Source organism: Nerophis lumbriciformis, linkage group LG02 (genome assembly GCF_033978685.3).
Source record: "Nerophis lumbriciformis linkage group LG02, RoL_Nlum_v2.1, whole genome shotgun sequence".
Lineage (NCBI taxonomy): Eukaryota > Metazoa > Chordata > Actinopteri > Syngnathiformes > Syngnathidae > Nerophis > Nerophis lumbriciformis.
In genome coordinates, this window is record NC_084549.2 from 63,140,527 (window position 1) to 63,163,019 (window position 22,493).

At 41.3% G+C, this 22,493-nt stretch overlaps 1 protein-coding gene across 6 annotated transcripts in view; it reads left to right on the forward strand.

The window, feature by feature from the left end:
• Nucleotides 1–22,493, forward strand: part of ehbp1 (EH domain binding protein 1) — a 451,976-nt gene that overhangs the window by 152,441 nt on the left and 277,042 nt on the right. For all 6 annotated transcript variants that reach the window (XM_061966280.1, XM_061966296.1, XM_061966321.1 and 3 more), the window contains one exon: nt 3,825–4,068. In XM_061966280.1, coding sequence (XP_061822264.1) covers nt 3,825–4,068 — 244 coding nt within the window. The remainder of the gene's footprint in view (nt 1–3,824; nt 4,069–22,493) is intronic.

The window sequence follows — 22,493 nt, forward strand, 5'->3', positions numbered from 1 at the left end:
GAGAAAATACTAAGATAATAATAGCACAGTTTTGTTTTGAATTGTATGTGTAGTATATTTTCAGCCTAGATTAGGCAAACTATGTGATGATTTCATACTGACTCTAACCACACCCCTAGCCACGCTACCACCGTCACAGGTATGTCGGCAATCTGGGGGAAAACCCTGAAGTTTTATTTTAATCTAATTACAGCGTGCGCATAATAACACCGACCTGCAGCGAGATGAATGCTGGCTATTATATCAATCAATCAATCAATCAATCAATGTTTATTTATATAGCCCTAAATCACAAGTGTCTCAAAGGGCTGTACAAGCCACAACGACATCCTCTGTTCAGATCAATGTTCCCTCTAATTGATCATGTGTGTGAGCAAACACAAAAACTCCCTGAGCATTCAGTGGAACACATGTGAGCAACATCACACGTGGCAATACCAGCAGCACACCTGTCTCAAACCAATCTTTTATAATAACACTCAAATGGGAGGAGTCATTTTCATGAGATTATTTTGTAATATTAGTGATTTGGCCCACTTGTAATGAAAATAAAAGAAATCTTGTTTTTCATAAGCTATGGATTAGTATTGTACAATATGTCTGGGTGGGGGTCCTGCTTTGGAAATCATTTGTACCCCTTTCAGAGATCACATTTAGTTGCCCTTAAGCATCCTCATGTTGCACAATGAGATGTAAGCATAGGATGAAGTGTGCATTCCTGTAACTTTCTCTAGTAACAGCATTCCATGATTAATATCAATAAATTAACATTAATAATAAATGACAGTAGAATAAACACACATATGACTGAGGAGTCATAGTGTAACTTTGTGTGGTGTTTGAGTTGTCCGACTTTTTGTGTGGCCATAAACGCACCAGTGGTTTAGTGGTATGCGTGTTGGTGACAGATGACAAGTTGGTTTTGGCCTGGTTTGTACGGCAGAAAATGACTATTTTTTCGAGATAGAAGTTTTTTACTCATGTTTTTATTGTGGTTATGGCCGAATATAAACAGTTTTGCTCAATAAAGTGATCGATATAATTCCTGTCCTCGAAGCATCTCGATAGACGTTACAATAATTGAACGGTGTTGACGAACACCGTTAGGGCCGCTTGTTGTCACTGTCACTCAGAGTTACATTGCAAAATTACACACAATAAATGTGTTAATTTTGTTTAGAATTCAGATGGGATTTGATTTGGTGCGCGGCATATATTTGTTGTGCGCAGAGGACGATTGAGCAGTGCGCAATTGCGCAGGCGCGCACCTTAGAGGGAATGTTGGTTCAGATCTCACATAAGGGCAAGGAAAAACTCACAACCCAGTGGGATGTCAATGAGAATGACTTTGAGAAACCTTGGAGAGGACCCCCCCCCTGCCCCATCCAGGGGAGACCGGATGCAATCGACGTCGAGTGGGTCTAGCACAGTGGTTCTTAACCTTGTTGGAGGTACCGAACCCCATTAGTTTCATATGCGCATTCACCGAACCCTTCTTTAGTGAAAAATAAAAGGTTTTCTTTTTTCAAATTCAAGACAAAGTTATATGTTTTTGGTAACACTTTAGTATGGGGAACATATTCTAAGTAACAAAGACTTAATTTAGAGTTTTTTGGTTAGGGTTAGGGTTAGAGTGTTAGGGCCAGGGTTAGATGGTTAGTTATAATGAGGCCATGCCAAATAAGGCATTACTGTATCCCTTGCAGACTGTATTGATATATATTGATATATAATGTAGGAACCAGAATATTAATAACAGAAAGAAACAACCCTTTTGTGTGAATAAGTGTGAATGAGTGTAAATGGGGGAGGACGGTTTTTTGGGTTGCTGTACTAATTGTAAGTGTATCTTGTGTTTTTTATGTTGATTTAATAAAAAAAATTAAAACGATAACGATAATAAAAAAAACGATACCAATAATTTCCGATATTACATTTTTAAGCATTTATCGGACGATAATTTGTCAGATAAAAACTGACAAATGTTTTAAAAAAGCATAATTTCATGAGAATACATATATTAGAACAAAAAAGTTGGAATATTGCAGGTAAAAAGTCGTAATGTTACGAGAAAAAGTTGTAATTTTACTTATGTTGTGGCTTGTGCAGCCCTTTGAGACACTTGTGATTAAGGGCTATATAAATAAACTTTGATTGATTGATTGATTAATAAGTACTTAATAATGACTAGTTAAGAGCCAATATGTTACTAATTTGCATGTTAATAAGCAACTAATTAATGGTGAATATGTTCCCCATACTAAAGTGTTACCATGTTTTTTTTACTGGTGCACAAAATGAACCGTGCAAGAACATCACCTTGTTCAAAGAACAAAACCAACACAGTGCATAAACTCACAACAAATGACACACCTGCAAATCAGTCTGACTTCTGCTGTTGCCGTATTCGTAATACGCGATAGGGAGAAGTTTTTATTTACACGATGAGTCGGGTGTGTTTTGACCTTCACCGAACCCCTGAGGCCGACTCACGGAACCCCTAGGGTTTGATCGAACCCAGGTTAAGAACCACTGGTATTGTGAAAGTCCAGTCCATAGTGGATCTAACATAATAGTGAGAGTCCAGTCCATATGCAGTTCTGTCTGATCCAAGATGCGTACCTAATGTCTATATATTGTTGATGAAGTTTATTTTCGACCTTGACTGACATAAAAATAGCGTCTTCAATATGTATTTTTAAACAGTCTACATTTTCAAAAGGTAATTATGATACTTTTATCAAGGGTTGGGTGTGGAGAGTTTCATTTGCAGTGGAGGAAAGCCTCTACATACAAACCGTTTACAGGCAGACAAAAAACAACAACTATTTAACAAAATGTACACCAAAGCAAAACATATGATCTAGACCAGTGGTTCTCAACCTTTTTTCAGTGATGTACCCCCTGTGAACATTTTTTTTATTCAAGTACCCCCTAATAATAACAAAGCATTTTTGGTTAAAAAAAAAGAGATAAAGAAGTAAAATACAGCACTATGTCATCAGTTTCTGATTAATTAAATTGTGTAACAGTGCAAAATATTGCTCATTTGTTGTGGTCTTTTTTGAACTATTTGGAAAAAAAGGTATAAAAAATAACTAAAAACTTGTTGAAAATAAACAAGTGATTCAATTATAAATAAAGATTTCTACACATAGAAGTAATCATCAACTTGAAGTCCCCTCTTTGGGGATTGTAATAGAGATCCACCTGGATTCATGAACTTAATTCTAAACATTTCTTCACAAAAAAAAAATCTTTAACATCAATATTTATGGAACATGTCCACAAAAAATCTAGCTGTCAACACTGAATATTGCATTGTTGCATTACTTTTCACAGTTCTTTTTGATAGACGTTTAAAAAAAAGTCTCACGTACCCCTTGGCATACCTTCAAGTACCCCCAGGGGTACGCGTACCCCCATTTGAGAACCACTGATCTAGACCACAAGGAAGTATTTAATAGAAAAGGACTGGAAAGCTCCAAAATGAATCGACAATGTCAAAAATAAAGACATTGTGGTGGACTCGAGGACTTGGGTCTCACACCCAGAAGACCTCAGTTGGGGGCGTAGTTATGTGTGGCAAAACAGGATGTTTGGAAAGCACCAACACTACAACATGCCATTTAGGTAATGCTTTAACTTTTAAAACAATAACAGTGCAGATGTTGTTAAATTAATCCCTAATGACTTTAGGATTGAATATTGAACAACACTGTTGTGTTTATGCAAATCGGCATAAATTAAAACATAGCAACAACAGTCTTTGTAATTGCCGCTAATCTTTTGTCCTTTGTCCACCTTTGCTTCCTCTCAACCAGGTCCAACCCATTCTTCGAGCCAAAGACCAGCCCGTCACAGAGCCCCACTGGTAGCCCCTCCCTGGACGCGGGCACCGGCCAGAAGAGGAAGGCACCAGCGCGCCCCAGCACGGGCCCTGGCCTCAGCCCCGTTGTACCAGCGTCCAAGCCAGGCCCCGGCCCGGTTGAGGACAAAGCCCAGCCGGGCAGGCTTGGTCCAGTGGCAGCAGTCATCGGGAGAGAACTGGCCTCATCTTCCCCAAAGGTAAACATTGAACTTCCAGTCTTCAACTACAGTACAACCTCGATTCACGAACGCCTCTATTTACGTTATTTTCGGTCTACGAACGTTTAGATCGAACCAAATATGCCTAGGTGAGTGACCCAAGTCTCGGTTTTATTCATTTATTTAATCTATGGGGCCTGCCATTTTGATGACATCGCTTCCTGTACACGCAATTTTGGAAGAGGCGGGCCCCCGACAGCACATCTTGTTTACTTATTAAGAAGAGTACCATATTTTTCGGACTATAAGGCGCACTTACAATCCTTTAATTTTCTCAAAAATCGACAGTGCACCTTATAACCCGGTGCGCCTAATGTACGGTATAATTCTGGTTGCGCTTACCGACCTCGAAGCGATTTTATTTGGTACATTGTGTCATGATAAGTGTGACCAGTAGATGGCAGTCACACATAAGAGATACATGGAGACTGCAAGTTGACACCAGTAAACAACACCAAAACTTTAAATGTTTCATTGAGAGTATAGAACAGGGGTGTCAAACTCAAATACAGAGTGGGCCAAAATGTAAAACTGAACAAAGCCGCGGGCCAAGGTTGAACAAATTAACCTTTTAATAGGGACCCAAACAAGTTTTGCATTGAATATTGAACAAGCAAGGCTTATATAACTTTAGTGACATGCGAAATTGAGTTTCAAATAATAATAATAATAATAATTAAAAAATATCAATGGCATATCAAATAAAATTTAAATACAAATTGAATGCCACTTTTCTATTTGCAGCCTTCTGAGGTAAATATCAACATTAACTTTTTCCACAGGCTAATAATAAATTTGAAAATAAAATAACAATAATGAATGAATCAAACATTCAAGCCTTGAAGTAGCAAGAGAAAGTGCATGAATAAAACGTTAATTATTGCTCAGTTTGCTACACTGATTTGCTTTAACACTGAATATGGACCAAGCAACGCTTATATAACTTAATAGTGCAAAATCAACTTTCAAAAAACAAACGAAAAAAAATCAATGGTATTTTAAATAAAATGTAGATAAAAAATGAATGCCTCTTTTCTATTTGCAGCCTTCTGAGGTAAATATAAACATTTGGTGGTAGCGGGGGGTATATATTGTAGCGTCCCGGAAGAGTTAGTGCTGCAAGAGGTTCTGGGTATTTGTTCTGTTGTGTTTATGTTGTGTTACGGTGCGGATGTTCTCCCGGAATGTGTTTGTCATTCTTGTTTGGTGTGGGTTCACAGTGTGGCACATATTTGTAACAGTGTTAAAGTTGTTTATACGGCCACCCTCAGTGTGACCTGTATGGCTATTGACCAAGTATGCATTGCATTCACTTGTGTGTGTGTGTAAAGGCCACATATATTATGTGACTGGGCCAGCACGCTGTTCGAATGGAGGAAAAACAGACGTGACGATAGGTTGTAGAGGACGCTGAAGGCAGAAATCGAGAAGGTTGGCAAATATGAGTATTAGCGGTGAATGTGGTGTTACAGCGGCACCGCCGCTGTATAATACCGGCGGGCCAGCTCTAATTTTAATTTGATATTGCCTCAAGGGCCAAATTAAATTACACGGCGGGCCAAATTTGGCCCGCGGGTCAGAGTTTGACACCCATGATATAGAACATTACACCCGGCGTTCAAAAATATGTCAAAATGTTTTAGTACGACTCTGGTAAGCTACGAAGCCGCACCGCTTGATGGATTGTTGGAGTATTACGGCTACTGTAGTCAGCCATACTGTGCTTCAACATACGGTATTATTATGGTGTGTGTATAAGGACCACAGAATGGCACCTATTAGCAGACATATCTGCCGTTTTGTTTCGCAAAATAATGCAAAACCAACTTTTCTTACCTTCTGGTACCTGCTGATGTGTATTTGGGATCTGCATAAGTCCTGAAAGTTTGCACGCGTCCGCCATTGTAGTCTGTGGGGCATTCCTTTTCTGCTGTTGCCATTTCTAATATAAAGTAGCAAACAGTTCTAACTTATATCTGTCAGTGGACTCGCTATGGAAGTGCTAAAAACATACCGGTGTAGTGGGTTTACATAATTCACCCACAGAACTTTAAGTATCAGAGAGTTCCGGTCGGACGCTTTTTCACGAGACACATTTCCGGCGTTGTTGTTGAACTAGTGAACCACAGATGAGGAGATGCTGCTCCGTTATTGATTTAAGTAAAGTCTGAATGTCATTAAAACAGTTAGCTCCATCTTTTGACACTTCTTCCACTCCCGTCCTTGCACGCTACACCGCTACAACAAAATGACGGGGAGAAGACGCTGTTGAAGGTGAGCCACATAAATAAGACCACCCACAAAACGGTGCATCCTGAAGCCACATTAAACATATGTTTCTTATTGCAATCAAACAACAATTTTGCCATAAAATAAAATAGTGAACATTCTAGACAACTTGTCTTTTAGTAGTAAGTAAACAAACAAATGCTCCTAATTTGGCTGCTGTTGCCATTTCTATTATAAAGTAGCAAACAGTTCTAACTTATATCTGTCAGTAAACTTGCTATGGAAGTGCTAAAAACATACCGGTGTAGTGGGTTTACATAATTCACCCACAGAACTTTAGGTATCAGAGAGTTCCGGTCGGACGGTTTTTCACGGGACACATTTCCGGCGTTGTTGTTGCACTAGTGCAGTGTTTTTCAACCTTTTTTGAGCCAAGGCACATTTTTTGCGTTGAAAAAATCCGGAGGCACACCACCAGCAGAAATCATAAACTCAGTTGACAGTAAAAAGTCGTTATCGCAATTGTTGGATATGAATTTAAAGCATAACCAAGCATGCATCAATATAGCTCTTGTATCAAAGTAGGTGTACTGTCACCACCTGTCACATCACCCCCTGACTTATTTGGAGTTTTTTGCTGTTTCCCCGTGTGTAGTGTTTTAGTTCTTGTCTTGCGCTCCTATTTTGGTGGCTTTTTCTCTTTTTTTGGTATTTTCCTGTAGCACTTTCATGTCTTATATTTCCCGCATCTACTTTGTTTTAGCAATCAAGAATATTTCAGTTGTTTTTATCCTTCTTTGTGGGGACATTGTTGATAGTCATGACATGTTCGGATGTAAATTGTGGACGCCGTCTTTGCTCCACAGTAAGTCTTTGCTGTCGTCCAGCATTCTGTTTTGATTTACTTTGTAGCCAGTTCAGTTTTACTTTCGTTCTGCATAGCCTTCCCGAAGCTTCAATGCCTTTTCTTAGCTGCACTCACCTTTTGTTTATTTTTGGTTTAAGCATAAGACACCTTTTTACCTGCCTTTACAAAGCAATTAGCTACCGGCTGCCACCTACTGATATGGAAGAGTATTACACGGTTACTCTGCCGAGCTCTAGACAGCACCAACACTCAACAACAACACATCATTTGCAGACTATAATTACTGGTTTGAAATTAGATAATCTCCCACGGCACACCAGACTGTATCTCACGGCACACTAGTGTGCGCTCCAGAATAATTTTTTTTGTGTATTTTTGGTCCCATATGGCTCTTTCAACATTTTGGGTTGCGGACCCCTGCACTATACGTTCAAGAATCAATCAAGTTTATGTTGCAAACTGTGTTTCCAGATAAACAATAATAAATATCGATCATCGCTTTCTGTCTGCCTACTCTCCGCCATGTTTTTTTTGTTCTTTTAAAACTTCCCGTCGCCTCATTGAAGTGTTTGTTTATTGAGGAGTTTTCCAATCCCAATGTTTATTTATTTGTTTATTTAAATGAGGCAAACCGCGGCTGGCTCTAATTAAATGGCTGATGGTCACACACACTCACGGCAGGAGTCAGACCACTGGTGGGGAATGATTGGCTGGGGGGGTACTCTGCATATGTGTGTGTGTGTGTGTGTGTGTGTGCGTGTGTAGGGGTTGACTGGGTCTATGTGGGGCTTAAACACAGAGGGCTTAACTACAGCAGAGCGATCACAAGGGGGTGTTGACCCCCTGCGCGCGCTCACCCACACATGCGAACACACTTTGTACAGTTACTTAGACCCACACAGCCACCACCGCCACAGCCGCCATGCACCTGGCGAGCTGACTGTTTTAGCGGCTGTCCTCGTAATTACGCCGCGGCGCCTTTATCACCCAGCCGCACTTGCCTGTGACCGTGGGTGAGGGGGCCTGCACCACTTTAATTACCCAGAGCCAGTGGCCTGTGGTGGGGCCACACTTGGCCCGGGAGGTGCGGAGGGAGGGCGGCGGAGTTCGCACAGAATGCATTGTGGGAGATGCGCGCGTGAGGACGGCCTGAGAGTAGTGGAAAGAAAGCCACGGTGTGAATAGGTTTCTATTTCTCATTCTCGCCGAGCACTAAACACGTGCACGTCGCAGCCATGTGTTGGCAGCGAGATGACCTTTTTGAATGTATGAAGTCAGAGGGGATTAAGAGGAGACATTCTCGCTATGAGAGGCTGAGACGAAGGCAACACATCGCACGGCGAACGTGTGCGGAGTGTCGATGTGCTCTTGAATGCGCCCCTGTACGTCTTCCCTTAAAAGTCTCGGCTCTGCCCACGGCTCAGATGAGCAAATGTGTTCGGGGGGACAGTTGTCACCTTCCCCCAAAAGCCGGGTAACCTCTACCTATCTCACAATGGCTCTTCCAGGTGTGCATGCCTCATTTCTATTTGTTTCCGCCAACTGTTCTCGTGGCAATCTGGTGTGGCGGGCCGAGATAAACACACACTGTGAGGCGACCGGGTCTAATCTCAACATGTGAATAAAAGCGGTTTCATTGAAAGCCGGGGCGATGCATTTACAGCTTGCCCCGAAGGCTACGAGACGTGCGCGCGCGTGTGTGTTTTGCGTGAATGAAATCATATCCAAGCCAAGGAGATTAGAAGGTCTTGTATCGCTCTCAGCTTTTACATACGAGACGACTGAATGAAAAGCACTTGCTTTCAACAGTCTGGCCACAAACATCCCGGTCACGAAAACACTCGGACACACAAACTATGACAAGTTTGTTGGCGCTACTTCCGCTCGTCCCAATTTTTAGGCGTGGACCTTTCAGGCTGCATCTACAAACCCCATTTCCATATGAGTTGGGAAATTGTGTTAGATGTAAATATAAACGGAATACAATGATTTGCAAATCATTTTCAACCCATATTCAGTTGAATATGCTACAAAGACAACATATTTGATGTTCAAACTCATAAACATTTTTTTTTGTTGAAAATAATCATTAACTTTAGAATTTGATGCCAGCAACACGTGACAAAGAAGTTGGGAAAGGTGGCAACAAATACTGATAAAGTTGAGGAATGCTCATCAAACCCTTATTTGGAACATCCCACAGGCGAACAGGCAAATTGGGAACAGGTGGGTGCCATGATTGGGTATAAAAGTAGATTCCATGAAATGCTCAGTCATTCACAAACAAGGATGGGGCGAGGGTCACCACTTTGTCAACAAATGTGTGAGCAAATTGTTGAACAGTTTAAGAAAAACTTTTCTCAACCAGCTATTGCAAGGAATTTAGGGATTTGACCATCTACGGTCCGTAATATCATCAAAGGGTTCAGAGAATCTGGAGAAATCACTGCACGTAAGCGGCTAAGCCCGTGACATTCGATCCCTCAGGCTGTACTGCATCAACAAGCGACATCAGTGTGTAAAGGATATCACCACATGGGCTCAGGAACACTTCAGAAACCCACTGTCAGTAACTACAGTTGGTCGCTACATCTGTAAGTGCAAGTTAAAACTCTCCTATGCAAGGCGAAAACCGTTTATCAACAACACCCAGAAACGTCGTCTGCTTCGCTGGGCCTGAGCTCATCTAAGATGGACTGATACAAAGTGGAACAGTGTTCTGTGGTCTGGCGAGTCCACATTTCAAATTGTTTTTGGAAACTGTGGACGTCGTGTCCTCCGGACCAAAGAGGAAAAGAACCATCCGGATTGTTATAGGCGCAAAGTTGAAAAGCCAGCATCTGTGATGGTATGGGGGTGTATTAGTGCCCAAGGCATAGGTAACTTACACATCTGTGAAGGCACCATTAATGCTGAAAGGTACATACAGGTTTTGGAGCAACATATGTTGCCATCCAAGCAACGTTACCATGGACGCCCCTGCTTATTTCAGCAAGACAATGCCAAGCCACGTGTTCCAACAACGTGGCTTCATAGTAAAAGAGTGCGGGTGCTAGACTGGCCTGCCTGTAGTCCAGACCTGTCTCCCATTGAAAATGTGTGACGCATTATGAAGCCTAAAATACCACAACAAAGACCCCCGGACTGTTGAACAACTTAAGCTGTACATCAAGCAAGAATGGGAAAGAATTCCACCTGAGAAGCTTAAAAAATGTGTCTCCTCAGTTCCCAAACGTTTAGTGAGTGTTGTTAAAAGGAAAGGCCATGTAACACAGTGGTGAGCATGCCCTTTCCCAACTACTTTGTCACGTGTTGCAGCCATGAAATTCTAAGTGAATTATTAAAAAAAAATAAAGTTAATGAGTTTGAACATCAAATATGTTGTCTTTGTAGTGCATTCAACTGCATATGGGTTGAAAAGGATTTGCAAATCATTGCATTCCGTTTATATTTACATCTAACACAATTTCCCAACTCATATGGAAACGGGGTTTGTACACTAAACCGGGATATATTCCACCTAACCTTATCCCTGTCCCCACACACACACAATGCCATCGTTTAAGACCCCCTCCGTCCACCGGCATAACGCGACCTAGTCATACTTGCCAAACCTCCCGATTTTCCCGGGAGACTCCCGAATTTCAGTGCCCCTCTCGAAAATCTCCCAGGGCAACTATTCTCCCGAATTTCTCCCGATTTCCACCCGGACAGCAATATTGGGGGCGTGCCTTAAAGGCACTGCCTTTAGCGTCCTATCTCACCTGAAACCTTCACCCCTTAACAGCCGCATGCTGTCCAGGCGTCCGCTTTTCCTCCATGTAAACAGCGTGCCGGCCCAGTCACATAATAATGTAGCGTTGGACGGGTTTAACAATGGTCTTTACTCGAAGGTGTCAAGAAATGCTGATCTTTTAACTGGTTTAAAGGGGAACATTATCACAATTTCAGAAGGGTTAAAACCATTAAAAATCAGTTCCAAGTGGCTTATTTTATTTTTCGAGGTTTTTTTCAAAATTTTACCCATCACACAATATCCCTAAAAAAAAGCTTCAAAGTGCCTGATTTTAACCATCGTTATATACACCCGTCCATTTTCCTGTGACGTCACACAGTGATGCCAATACAAACAAACATGGCGGATAGAACAGCAAGGTATAGCGACATTAGCTCGGATTCAGACTCGGATTTCAGCGGTTTAAGCGATTCAACAGATTAGGCATGTATTGAAACGGATGGTTGTAGTGTGGAGGCAGGTAGCGAAAACGAAATTCAAGAAGAAACTGAAGCTATTGAGCCATATCGGTTTGAACCGTATACAAGCGAAACCGACGAAAACGACACGACAGCCAGCGACACGGGAGAAAGCGAGGACGAATTTGGCGATCGCCTTCTAACCAACGATTGGTATGTGTTTGTTTGGCATTAAAGGAAACTAACAACTATGAACTAGGTTTACAGCATATGAAATACATTTGGCAACAACATGCACTTTGAGAGTCCAGACAGCCCAGTTTTCATCAATTAATATATTCTGTAGACATACCCTCATCCGCTCTCTTTTCCTGAAAGCTGATCTGTCCAGTCCAGTTGGAAATGCATCTGCTTTGAGTGTCGCAGGATATCCACACATTCTTGCCATCTCTGTCGTAGCATAGCTTTCGTCGGTAAAGTGTGCGGAACAAACGTCCAATTTCTTGCCACTTTCGCATCTTTGGGCCACTGGTGCAACTTGAATCCGTCCCTGTTCGTGTTGTTACACCCTCCGACAACACACCGACGAGGCATGATGTCTCCAAGGTACGGAAAACAGTCGAAAAAACGAAAAATAACAGAGCTGATTTGACTCGGTGTTTGAGAAAATGGCGGATTGCTTCCCGTTGTGACGTCACGTTGTGACCTCATCGCTCCGAGAGCGAATAATAGAAAGGCGTTTAATTCGCCAAAATTCGCCCATTTAGAGTTCGGAAATCGGTTAAAAAAATATATGGTCTTTTTTCTGCAACATCAAGGTATATATTGACGCTTACATAGGTCTGGTGATAATGTTCCCCTTTGTAGTATGGATGGGATACAAACAAAAATATTTTGACATTTAGGGCAGACAATAGATATATGATTTATGTGAATATGATGAAATGGGTAGGAATGTCTGATGCTGGATGTCAATAAAAAAAAAAAATAATAATAATAATAATAATAAAAAGAAAAACACTGTTACAAATATGCACCACACTGTGAACCCACACCAAACAAGAATGACAAACACATTTCGGGAGAACATCCGCACCGTAACACAATTATTATTATTATTAATGTATTATTATTTCCTTTTTTCTTTTCTTTTTTTTTCTGTTTATTTAATCGATGTATTTGTAGATATTACTTTGTTTTTTTTGTTGTTTCTTTCTTTTTTTGGGGGGGTATGGATGGGATACAAACAAAAATATTTTGACATTTAGGGCAGACAATAGATATATGATTTATGTGAATATGATGTAATGGGTAGGAATGTCTGATGCTGGATGTCAATAATAAAAATAATAATAAAAATAAAAACACTGTTACAAATATGCGCCACACTGTGAACCCACACCAAACAAGAATGACAAACACATTTCGGGAGAACATCCGCACCGTAACACAATTATTATTATTATTAAGGTATTATTATTTCCTTTTTTTTTCTCTTTTTTTTTTCTGTTTATTTAATCGATGTATTTGTAGATTATACTTTGTTTTTTTTGTTGTTTCTTTCTTTTTTGGGGAGGTATGGATGGGATATAAACAAAAATATTTTGATATTTAGGGCAGACAATAGATATATGATTTATGTGAATATGATGAGTGCGTCTGCCTCACAATACGAAGGTACTGAGTAGTCGTGGGTTCAATCCCGGGCTCGGGATCTTTCTGTGTGGAGTTTGCATGTTCTCCCCGTGACTGTGTGGGTTCCCTCCTAATACTCCGGCTTCCTCCCACTTCCAAAGACATGCACCTGGGTATAGGTTGATTGGCAACACTAAATTGGCCCTAGTGTGTGAATGTGAGTGTGAATGTTGTCTGTCTATCTGTGTTGGCCCTGCGATGAGGTGGCGACTTGTCCAGGGTACACCCCGCCTTCCGCCCGATTGTTGCTGAGATAGGCTCCTGCGACCCCAAAGGGAATAAGCGGTAGAAAATGGATGGATGGATGGATGATGTAATGGGTAGGAATGTCTGATGCTGGATGTCAATAAAAATAAAATGAAAAAAAAAAATAAAAAAAAATAAAAACACTGTTACAAATATGCGCCACACGGTGAACCCACACCAAACAAGAATGACAAACACATTTCGGGAGAACATCCGCACCTTAACACAATATAACAAATACCCAGAACCCCTTGCAGCACTAACTCTTCCGGGACGCTAGAATAACATTCGTTATTGTAGCGTCAATTAAGCATATAAAGTCCAACTTGTTTTTCCACTCTACTGCTGCTTTAAGCTCCACCCCTAGCGTCAGGTTTTGGTTTTAACTAAAACAGCGCAACGAGAGAGAGGACACACGCTAAGAAATCAAGATAGAAAAATGGAAAGTTATTATTTTATAAGTTGGATTGCGTCTGTAATTTACACACCTAAAAATGATATCTTTGGTGAATTCCCCAACTTTCCGTACGCTCGTTTGAATGCGTTTCTAAGGCGATCCTCCATGTCATCGCATTAAAAGCTCCCTCTTCAACGGCAGCTTGTGAAAAATCAGCGCATCCTCAAGACATATGGCGTGCGCTCGCTTCTCTGCCGCGCAGGTCTTCCACATATGGATTGGATTTACAATAAGCTCCGAGCACATGCTGATTAGATGATTGGACAATACCGGAATTGCATTTGTATTTAACATGTCGTTGCCTTTTTTTTTTTCTCCCAAGTTGGGGCCGTCAAGGAAGACAAGCACATCAAATTGACATTTGGAATGCAGCGTATGTGCGGCGAGAAATGTCAAATTGAAGTGTTTTGTTTTGTGAAGACCACGTGCAACTGTTCAGTTTGGCTGCGGTCTAACGAGTCGTGCATATTGCAATATAAGAATGCATCCAGGACCAGCCTGTTGCTGAAAGGAAATATCTGTGGAATTAATTAAAACAAAAAAAAAAAGGAAAAATGGGGGTTCTGTATGGTCCGATTCAGTCCATCTCTTTTCCTCGGAGCTGATCCCCCCCCCCCCCAACTCTGCTCTCCTTCCCAGTGATTCAGTGATCTCTTCTTCCTGTTCCATCTCTATTCCACAGTCAAAGCACTCTACACTTAGATGCTCTGATCTTAAGATTTTCATCCGCTTTCCGCTTCATGAATTGTGCCGTGAGGAAAAGTTTCAAGCTTTATGTCTGCTCGCTAAAGTTTGAGCAAAGATGTTCAACTCTATATATAAATCTAAGAGAGAATAAAGCCTTTTTTACACGCCGACTTGGGGGAGCCATTTGTGGCCCGCAGCTTATTTTCATACGTCACAGGCTGGGGACGGATACCACTCGCATTTGAGCCGATACGGTACCAATTCCTGCTACCTGGGAATCGCTTACAGGTAATGTCTTAATAAATATTAATTGTTTTTGATAGGGGTCTAACGGTACACAAAAATTCCGGTTCGGTACGTACCTCGGTTTAGAGGTCACGGTTCGGTACAGTAAGAAAACAACAAAATATACATTTTTTGGTTATTTATTTACCAAATTTGTAAACAATGGCATAACATACATATACACACATGGTCCATTGCCAGGGTTAATGTGGTCAACATATATAAAATAAAAACTAGATAAGATGAGGCTCAGAATGGTTTCTTAACAAAACCTTTCTACATATAAAGTGCTTTTTTTGATTGATTGATTGAGACTTTTATTAGTAGATAGTACAGTACATATTCCGTACAATTGACCACTAAATGGTAACACCCGAATAAGTTTTTCAACTTGTTTAAGTCGGGGTTGTCGGATGCAGATATTTACATATATCCGAATTTAAGTGTTACTTCTTTAATTTCATAATCATATTACAAAACAGCTAGTGTTTTTCTTCCAATTGTGGTCTTTTGGTTGTCTGCAAATACTGTGTGCTAACCTTGGGTATGGAATGTAAGAAAGAGAGATACTCCTTCTTCTTATAATAAATAAATGATAAATGGGTTATACTTGTATAGCGCTTTTCTACCTTCAAGGTACTCAAAGCGCTTTGACAGTATTTCCACATTCACCCATTCACCCATTCACACACACATTCACACACTGATGGCGGGAGCTGCAATGCAAGGCGCTAACCAGCAGCCATCAGGAGCAAGGGGTGAAGTGTCTTGCCCAAGGACACAACGGACGTGACTAGGATGGTAGAAGGTGGGGATTGAACCCCAGTAACCAGCAACACTCCGATTGCTGGCACGGCCACTCTACCAACTTCGCCTATCTATTCTTCTGTCCAGATGCGGAGGACAATGGGCATGTGTTTGGGCTGGAAAAGACAAGACAGCGAGGGAGGGAGGAAGAGAGACTTTATAGAATAGAGGGTTTTCCATTTCGGGGGGGCAGACCATCTTAGCTGCGTGATTGAATGTTCTATGCTGGACTGGTCTCATTTATATTTACAAAGCTTTGCAAATATATACAAAATGCCTATTCTGTCTCTGGTGGTTCTTTTACTCAGCTTTAAGTGTCGTAAAGAGCTTGGGAGCGACGACCAGAAACTTGAATTCCCTGGGAGGAACAACTGGTCCAAACGCAACAGGGTCCACGTTAATCATCATTAAACTGCCTCAAGTTGTTGCTCAGATTAAATAAAATGACAACATTTTTCTTCTACATATAAAAAGTGCAACATTAAACAGTTTCAAGTCAACTCAGCCTCAGATTAACTTTTCTTCCCCCCCCCCCAGCCTGGCTAACCAGGCAGTTAGAGGATATATGGGCTTATTGTTCTTCCACCATAGAAGTGGGTCAAAATCTAGTTTTTAATGCAATACAGATTTAAATCTGCTGCTATAAAAACATTTGTTATTGCTTTAGCCCTGCCTGACTCGCCGAGGAGAGGCTGCTTGAATGCGGTGGTGACGCTTCAAATGGGTTAGCATGTTTGACATGTTGTCAGAAGCAGCTGCTGAACAATGTCGGCAAACCTCCGTCCTCCATTGTTGTATCGCGCAGCCAAAGTGTTCCCAAACCGGAGATCTTAACGAGGCAGGAGGGTCTTCCAGCTCTGGCTTTTACATGTTGTAGTAGCCCGGTCGCTGCTAGCATGCCGTGTGTTGTGCCTCGTGTGCATTATTTACACAACGTGCGGTACGCTACTTCAGTGTTTTTCAACCTTTTTTGAGCCAAGGCACATTTTTTGCGTTGAAAAAATCCAGAGGCACACCAGCAGCAGAAATCGTTAAAAAACGAAACTCAGTTGACAGTAAAAAGTCGTTGTCGCAATTTTCGGATATGAATTCAAACCATAACCATAACCAACCATGCATCACTATAGCACTTGTCTCAAAGTAGGTCTACTGTCACGCCCTGTCACATCCCGCCGTGACTTATTTTTTATTTTCGGTGTTTTCCTGTGTGTAGTGTTTTAGTTCTTGTCTTGCGCTCCTATTTTAGTGTTGTTTGTCATGTCATGTACAAATGCATTTTGTGGACGCCGTCTGCTCCACACGATGTAAGTCTTTGCTGTCATCCAGCATTCTGTTTTTGTTTAATTTGCAGCCAGTTCAGTTTTAGTTTCGTTCTGCATAGCTTTCCCTAAGCTTCAATGTCTTTTCTTAGGGGCACTCACCTTTTGTTTATTTCTGGTTTAAGCATTACATACCTTTTTACCTGCACGCTGCTTCCCGCTGTTTCCGACATCTACAAAGCAATTAGCTACCGGCTACCACCTACTGATATGGAAGAGTATTATACGGTTACTCAGCCGAGCTCTAGACAGCACCGACACTCAACAACAACACATCATTTGCAGACTATAATTACTGGTTTGCAAAAAATATTTTTAACCTAAATAGGTGAAATTAGATAATCTCCCACGGCACACCAGACTGTGTCTCACGCCGCGGCACAGTGGTTGAAAAACACTGCGCTACTTAATATGTCCGTGTGGAAACTCGTTCTGCACATCTCCAAACCGAACCGAAACCCCCGTACCAAAACGGTTCAATACAAATACACGTACCGTTACACCCCTAGTTTTTGATGATAAAACTACATTTTTATTACAACATTTAAAAGTGAGCTGATCATGATAATCGCTGTCCAGTTAGTATATCTTGTTTTATTATCCAATTTTTTAGTATCATTTGCAGGCAGTAAAATATAGCAGTTGCAAGTCCAAAGCGTTCTATGGCAGTACAAATTTTGATTTTGATTTTGATTATGGCTCTTCACAATAATGAAAATATAATAATAATAAAAAGGATTAATGGACTGCGCAACAGGCATGCAAATTCCGGAGCTTGTGACGGTGAAAGGGATGAGTGAGCGTATGAGTGGAAAAAGACGTCTACTAGAAGTTTGGGATCTCCCCATGGTGGCTACTTTTTATTTTACACAGCGCTAATAATCTCTAAACTCAACAAAAAAAGTAAGGCATATGACTTCCGCGTTAAAGTAAATGCGGACAGAGTCACATAATTGGCCAATAAAACGGAATCCGCTGAAAAACAAGACATTATATCAGTGAAATTGACATAAATGTGACTGAAATGTTTTCATTGTGACAAGAGGTAACATTTGTTTGAGGAATAATGTGTCAGGGAATGCTTATTCAGCCCCGAAACAAGTCCTGAACTATCAATCAATCAATCAATCAAAGTTTATTTATATAGCCCTAAATCACAAGTGTCTCAAAGGGCTGCTAAACAATGTAGAGACGGTGACTTGAAACAGACGCTAAATTACGAAGCTAAAGCTAGCAAGAACAATGCATACATCCATAAAACATCTCATCTGCTTGTGTTGTTGTGAACGACATCATCCTTGTAAAATCTGTCGATTATACGTTTTTATTATTTTTTGAGCAATGACAGTTGTAAAGTAAAAAAACTGCCTACATGGCAGCTTTGTGTTAATAGTGTCAATATTGTAACATTTGCTCATTACATCACACATATTTGCTCTTTAAAGGGGAACATTATCACCAGACCTATGTAAGCGTCAATATATACCTTGATGTTGCAGAAAAAAGACCATATATTTTTTTAACCGATTTCCGAACTCTAAATGGGTGAATTTTGGCGAATTAAACGCCTTTCTATTATTCGCTCTCGGTGCGATGACGTTGTGACGTCACATCGGGAAGCAATCCGCCATTTTCTCAAACACATTACAAACACAGAGTCAAATCAGCTCTGTTATTTTCCGTTTTTTCGACTGTTTTCCGTACCTTGGAGACATCATGCCTCGTCGGTGTGTTGTCGGAGGGTGTAACAACACGAACAGGGACGGATTCAAGTTGCACCAGTGGCCCAAAGATGCGAAAGTGGCAAGAAATTGGACGTTTGTTCCGCACACTTTACCGACGAAAGCTATGCTACGACAGAGATGGCAAGAATGTGTGGATATCCTGCGACACTCAAAGCAGATGCATTTCCAACAATAAAGTCAAAGAAATCTGCCGCCAGACCCCCATTGAATCTGCCGGAGTGTGTGAGCAATTCAGGGACAAAGGACCTCGGTAGCACGGCAAGCGATGGCGGCAGTTTGTTCCCGCAGACGAGCGAGCTAAACCCCCTGGATGTCTTGGCTCACACCGTCCCTTATGCCACCGAAGATGATCAAGAGAAGAATATCGACCCTAGCTTCCCTGGCCTGCTGACATCAACTCCAAAACTGGACAGATCAGCTTTCAGGAAAAGAGCGCGGATGAGGGTATGTCTACAGAATATATTAATTGATGAAAATTGGGCTGTCTGCACTCTCAAAGTGCATGTTGTTGCCAAATGTATTTCATATGCTGTAAACCTAGTTCATAGTTGTTAGTTTCCTTTAATGCCAAACAAACACATACCAATCGTTGGTTAGAAGGCGATCGCCGAATTTGTCCTCGCTTTCTCCCGTGTCGCTGGCTGTCGTGTCGGTTTCGCTTGCATACGGTTCAAACTGATATGGCTCAATAGCTTCAGTTTCTTCTTCAATTTCGTTTTCGCTACCTGCCTCCACACTACAACCATCCGTTTCAATACATGCGTAATCTGTTGAATCGCTTAAGCCGCTGAAATCCGAGTCTGAATCCGAGCTAATGTCGATATGGCTTGCTGTTCTATGCGCCATGTTTGTTTGTGTTGGCATCACTGTGTGACGTCACAGGAAAATGAACGGGTGTATATAACGATGGTTAAAATCAGGCACTTTGAAGCTTTTTTTAGGGGTATTGCGTGATGGGTAAAATTTTGAAAAAAACTTAGAAAAATATAATAAGCCACTGGGAACTGATTTTTAATGGTTTTAACCCTTCTGAAATTGTGATAATGTTCCCCTTTAATTACAATTTTTTTGTACAATTTTTTTTTTAAATGGGCCGCGGGCCATTAAAAAACTTTGGACACCCCTGGCGTAGACAGACGGAGTGAAAAGGAACGTGTCTCCTTTTTTGTGCTTTGGAAGAGTTAGGGGCCACTCTTGAAGGAAAGTGTCCTTGGCTGTGATAACATGTTGTTCTGGCATCTTTTCCCAGAAAAGACCGTCTTGACCACATTTAAAACATGATGTGGTTACTTACTGTGCTGTGCTGTGGTCAATCAATCAATCAATCAATCAATCAAAGTTGACTTATATAACCCTGAATCACAAATGTCTCAAAGGGCTGCACAAGCCACAACAACATCCTCGCTTATAGTCTTTTTTTTTTTTTTTTTTGTAACCCCACCACGGTTCCCTCCTTCCTTCCACGCTTGTCTGCTTAGTTTTTGGCTTAGTTTTAGGGACTCTGATTGAGTTAGCAAAATGGACAAAACCTGTCAAAGAGGCGAAAATACAAAAACGAGGCACACATTCTGTAGTGTTGAGACGTGACCTCTCCTGCACAACAAGGTTTCGGCCTGTTTTCTTGCCTGCAGGTGCCTGAATGAAACTTTCGTCCACATGGTTCGCACACTGAGGCATACAAACCCCGTTTCCATATGAGTTGGGAAATTGTGTTAGATGTAAATATAAACAGAATACAATGATTTGCAAATCATTTTCAACCCATTTTCAGTTGAATATGCTACAAAGACAACATATTTGATGTTCAAACTGAAAAACTTTTTTTTTGTTGCAAATAATCATTAATTTTAGAATTTGATGCCAGCAACACGTGACAAAGAAGTTGGGAAAGGTGGCAATAAATACTGATAAAGTTGAGGAATGCTCATTAAACACTTATTTGGAACATCCCACAGGTGTGCAGGCTAATTGGGAACAGGTGGGGGCCATGATTGGGTATAAAAACAACTTCCCAAAAAATGCTCAGTCTTTCACAGGAAAGGATGGGGCGAGGTGCACCCCTTTGTCCACAACTGCGTGAGCAAATAGTCAAACAGTTTAAGAACAACGTTTCTCAAAGTGCAATTGCAAGAAATTTAGGGATTTCAACATTTACGGTCCATAATATCATCAAAAGGTTCAGAGAATCTGGAGAAATCACTCCACGTAAGCGGCATGGCCGGAAACCAACATTGAATGACCGTGACCTTCGATCCCTCAGACGGCACTGTATCAAAAACCGACATCAATCTCTAAAGGATATCACCACATGGGCTCAGGAACACTTCAGAAAACCACTGTCACTAAATACAGTTCGTCGCTACATCTGTAAGTGCAAGTTAAAGCTCTACTATGCAAAGCGAAAGCCATTTATCAACAACATCCAGAAACGCCGCCGGCTTCTCTGGGTCCGAGATCATCTAAGATGGACTCATGCAAAGTGGAAAAGAGTTCTGTGGTCTGACGAGTCCACATTTCAAATTGTTTTGGAAATATTCGACATTGTGTCATCCGGACCAAAGGGGAAGCGAACCATCCAGACTGTTATCAACGCAAAGTTCAAAAGCCAGCATCGGTGATGGTTTGAGGGTGCATTAGTTGCGAAAGCATGGGTAACTTACATATCTGTGAAGGCACCATTAATGCTGAAAGGTACATACAAGTTTTGGAACAACATATGCTGCCATCTAAGCGCCGTCTTTTTCATGGACGCCCCTGCTTATTTCAGCAAGACAATGCCAAGCCACATTCAGCACGTGTTACAACAGCGTGGCTTCGTATAAAAAGAGTGCGGGTACTTTCCTGGCCCGCCTGCAGTCCAGACCTGTCTCCCATCGAAAATGTGTGGCGCATTATGAAGCGTAAAATATGACAGCGGAGACCCCGGACTGTTGAACGACTGAAGCTCTACATAAAACAAGAATGGGAAAGAATTCCACTTTCAAAGCTTCAACAATTAGTTTCCTCGGTTCCCAATCGTTTATTGAGTGTTATTAAAAGAAAAGGTGATGTAACACAGTGGTGAACATGCCCTTTCCCAACTACTTTGGCACGTGTTGCAGCCATGAAATTCTAAGTTTATTATTTGCAAAAAAAAATTAAGTTTATGAGTTTGAACATCAAATATCTTGTCTTTGTAGTGCATTCAATTGAATATGGGTTGAAAATGATTTGCAAATCATTGTATTCCGTTTATATTTACATCTAACACAATTTCCCAACTTATATGGAAACGGGGTTTGTACTTGGCTCCATCTGAAGTTTGTAAATCGAAAAAGTTTGCATATAAAGGGCTTCTTAAATCGAGGTTCCACTGTACTCCTCTGCTAGCCTCAGTTTCTCTCATTACAAACAACAGTAACATGTTCAATGATAGTCTTGTCAACATATAAGATCTTTCCTTCATGTACTTTTTTTGCAGAGGTGAGGAACATATATTTCATCTATGAACCTGTGATGACTTAATCAAAGGGTTGACATTAAATCGTTTTTGGTGTTGGCGGGGGTGGGGGTGGGAGCCAGAGGCCATAGCTCTCCTCTTCCTTCTTCTATACTTCCCTTCCACAGCCCCTCGCCTTCAGCTCGCTCTCCCTCCAAATTGAAATTAGAATAAATTAACATTATTTAATTGAGTTCGCGGAAGGCTGCGATATTTCTTAATTAGCTTTCGCCGTAGTTCGTGGCGAGAGTGCGGCGTGTAGGCGCCGTGGCGCGTTAGCGAGGTCGCGGTGACGAAGGAGAGAGACGTATTTGGAGGACAAAGGCGAGCCCAGGAGACAAGGACAGTCATCTCTCATCTCGCCATCATTGCCCTCGTTAAGGCCTCATCTTTT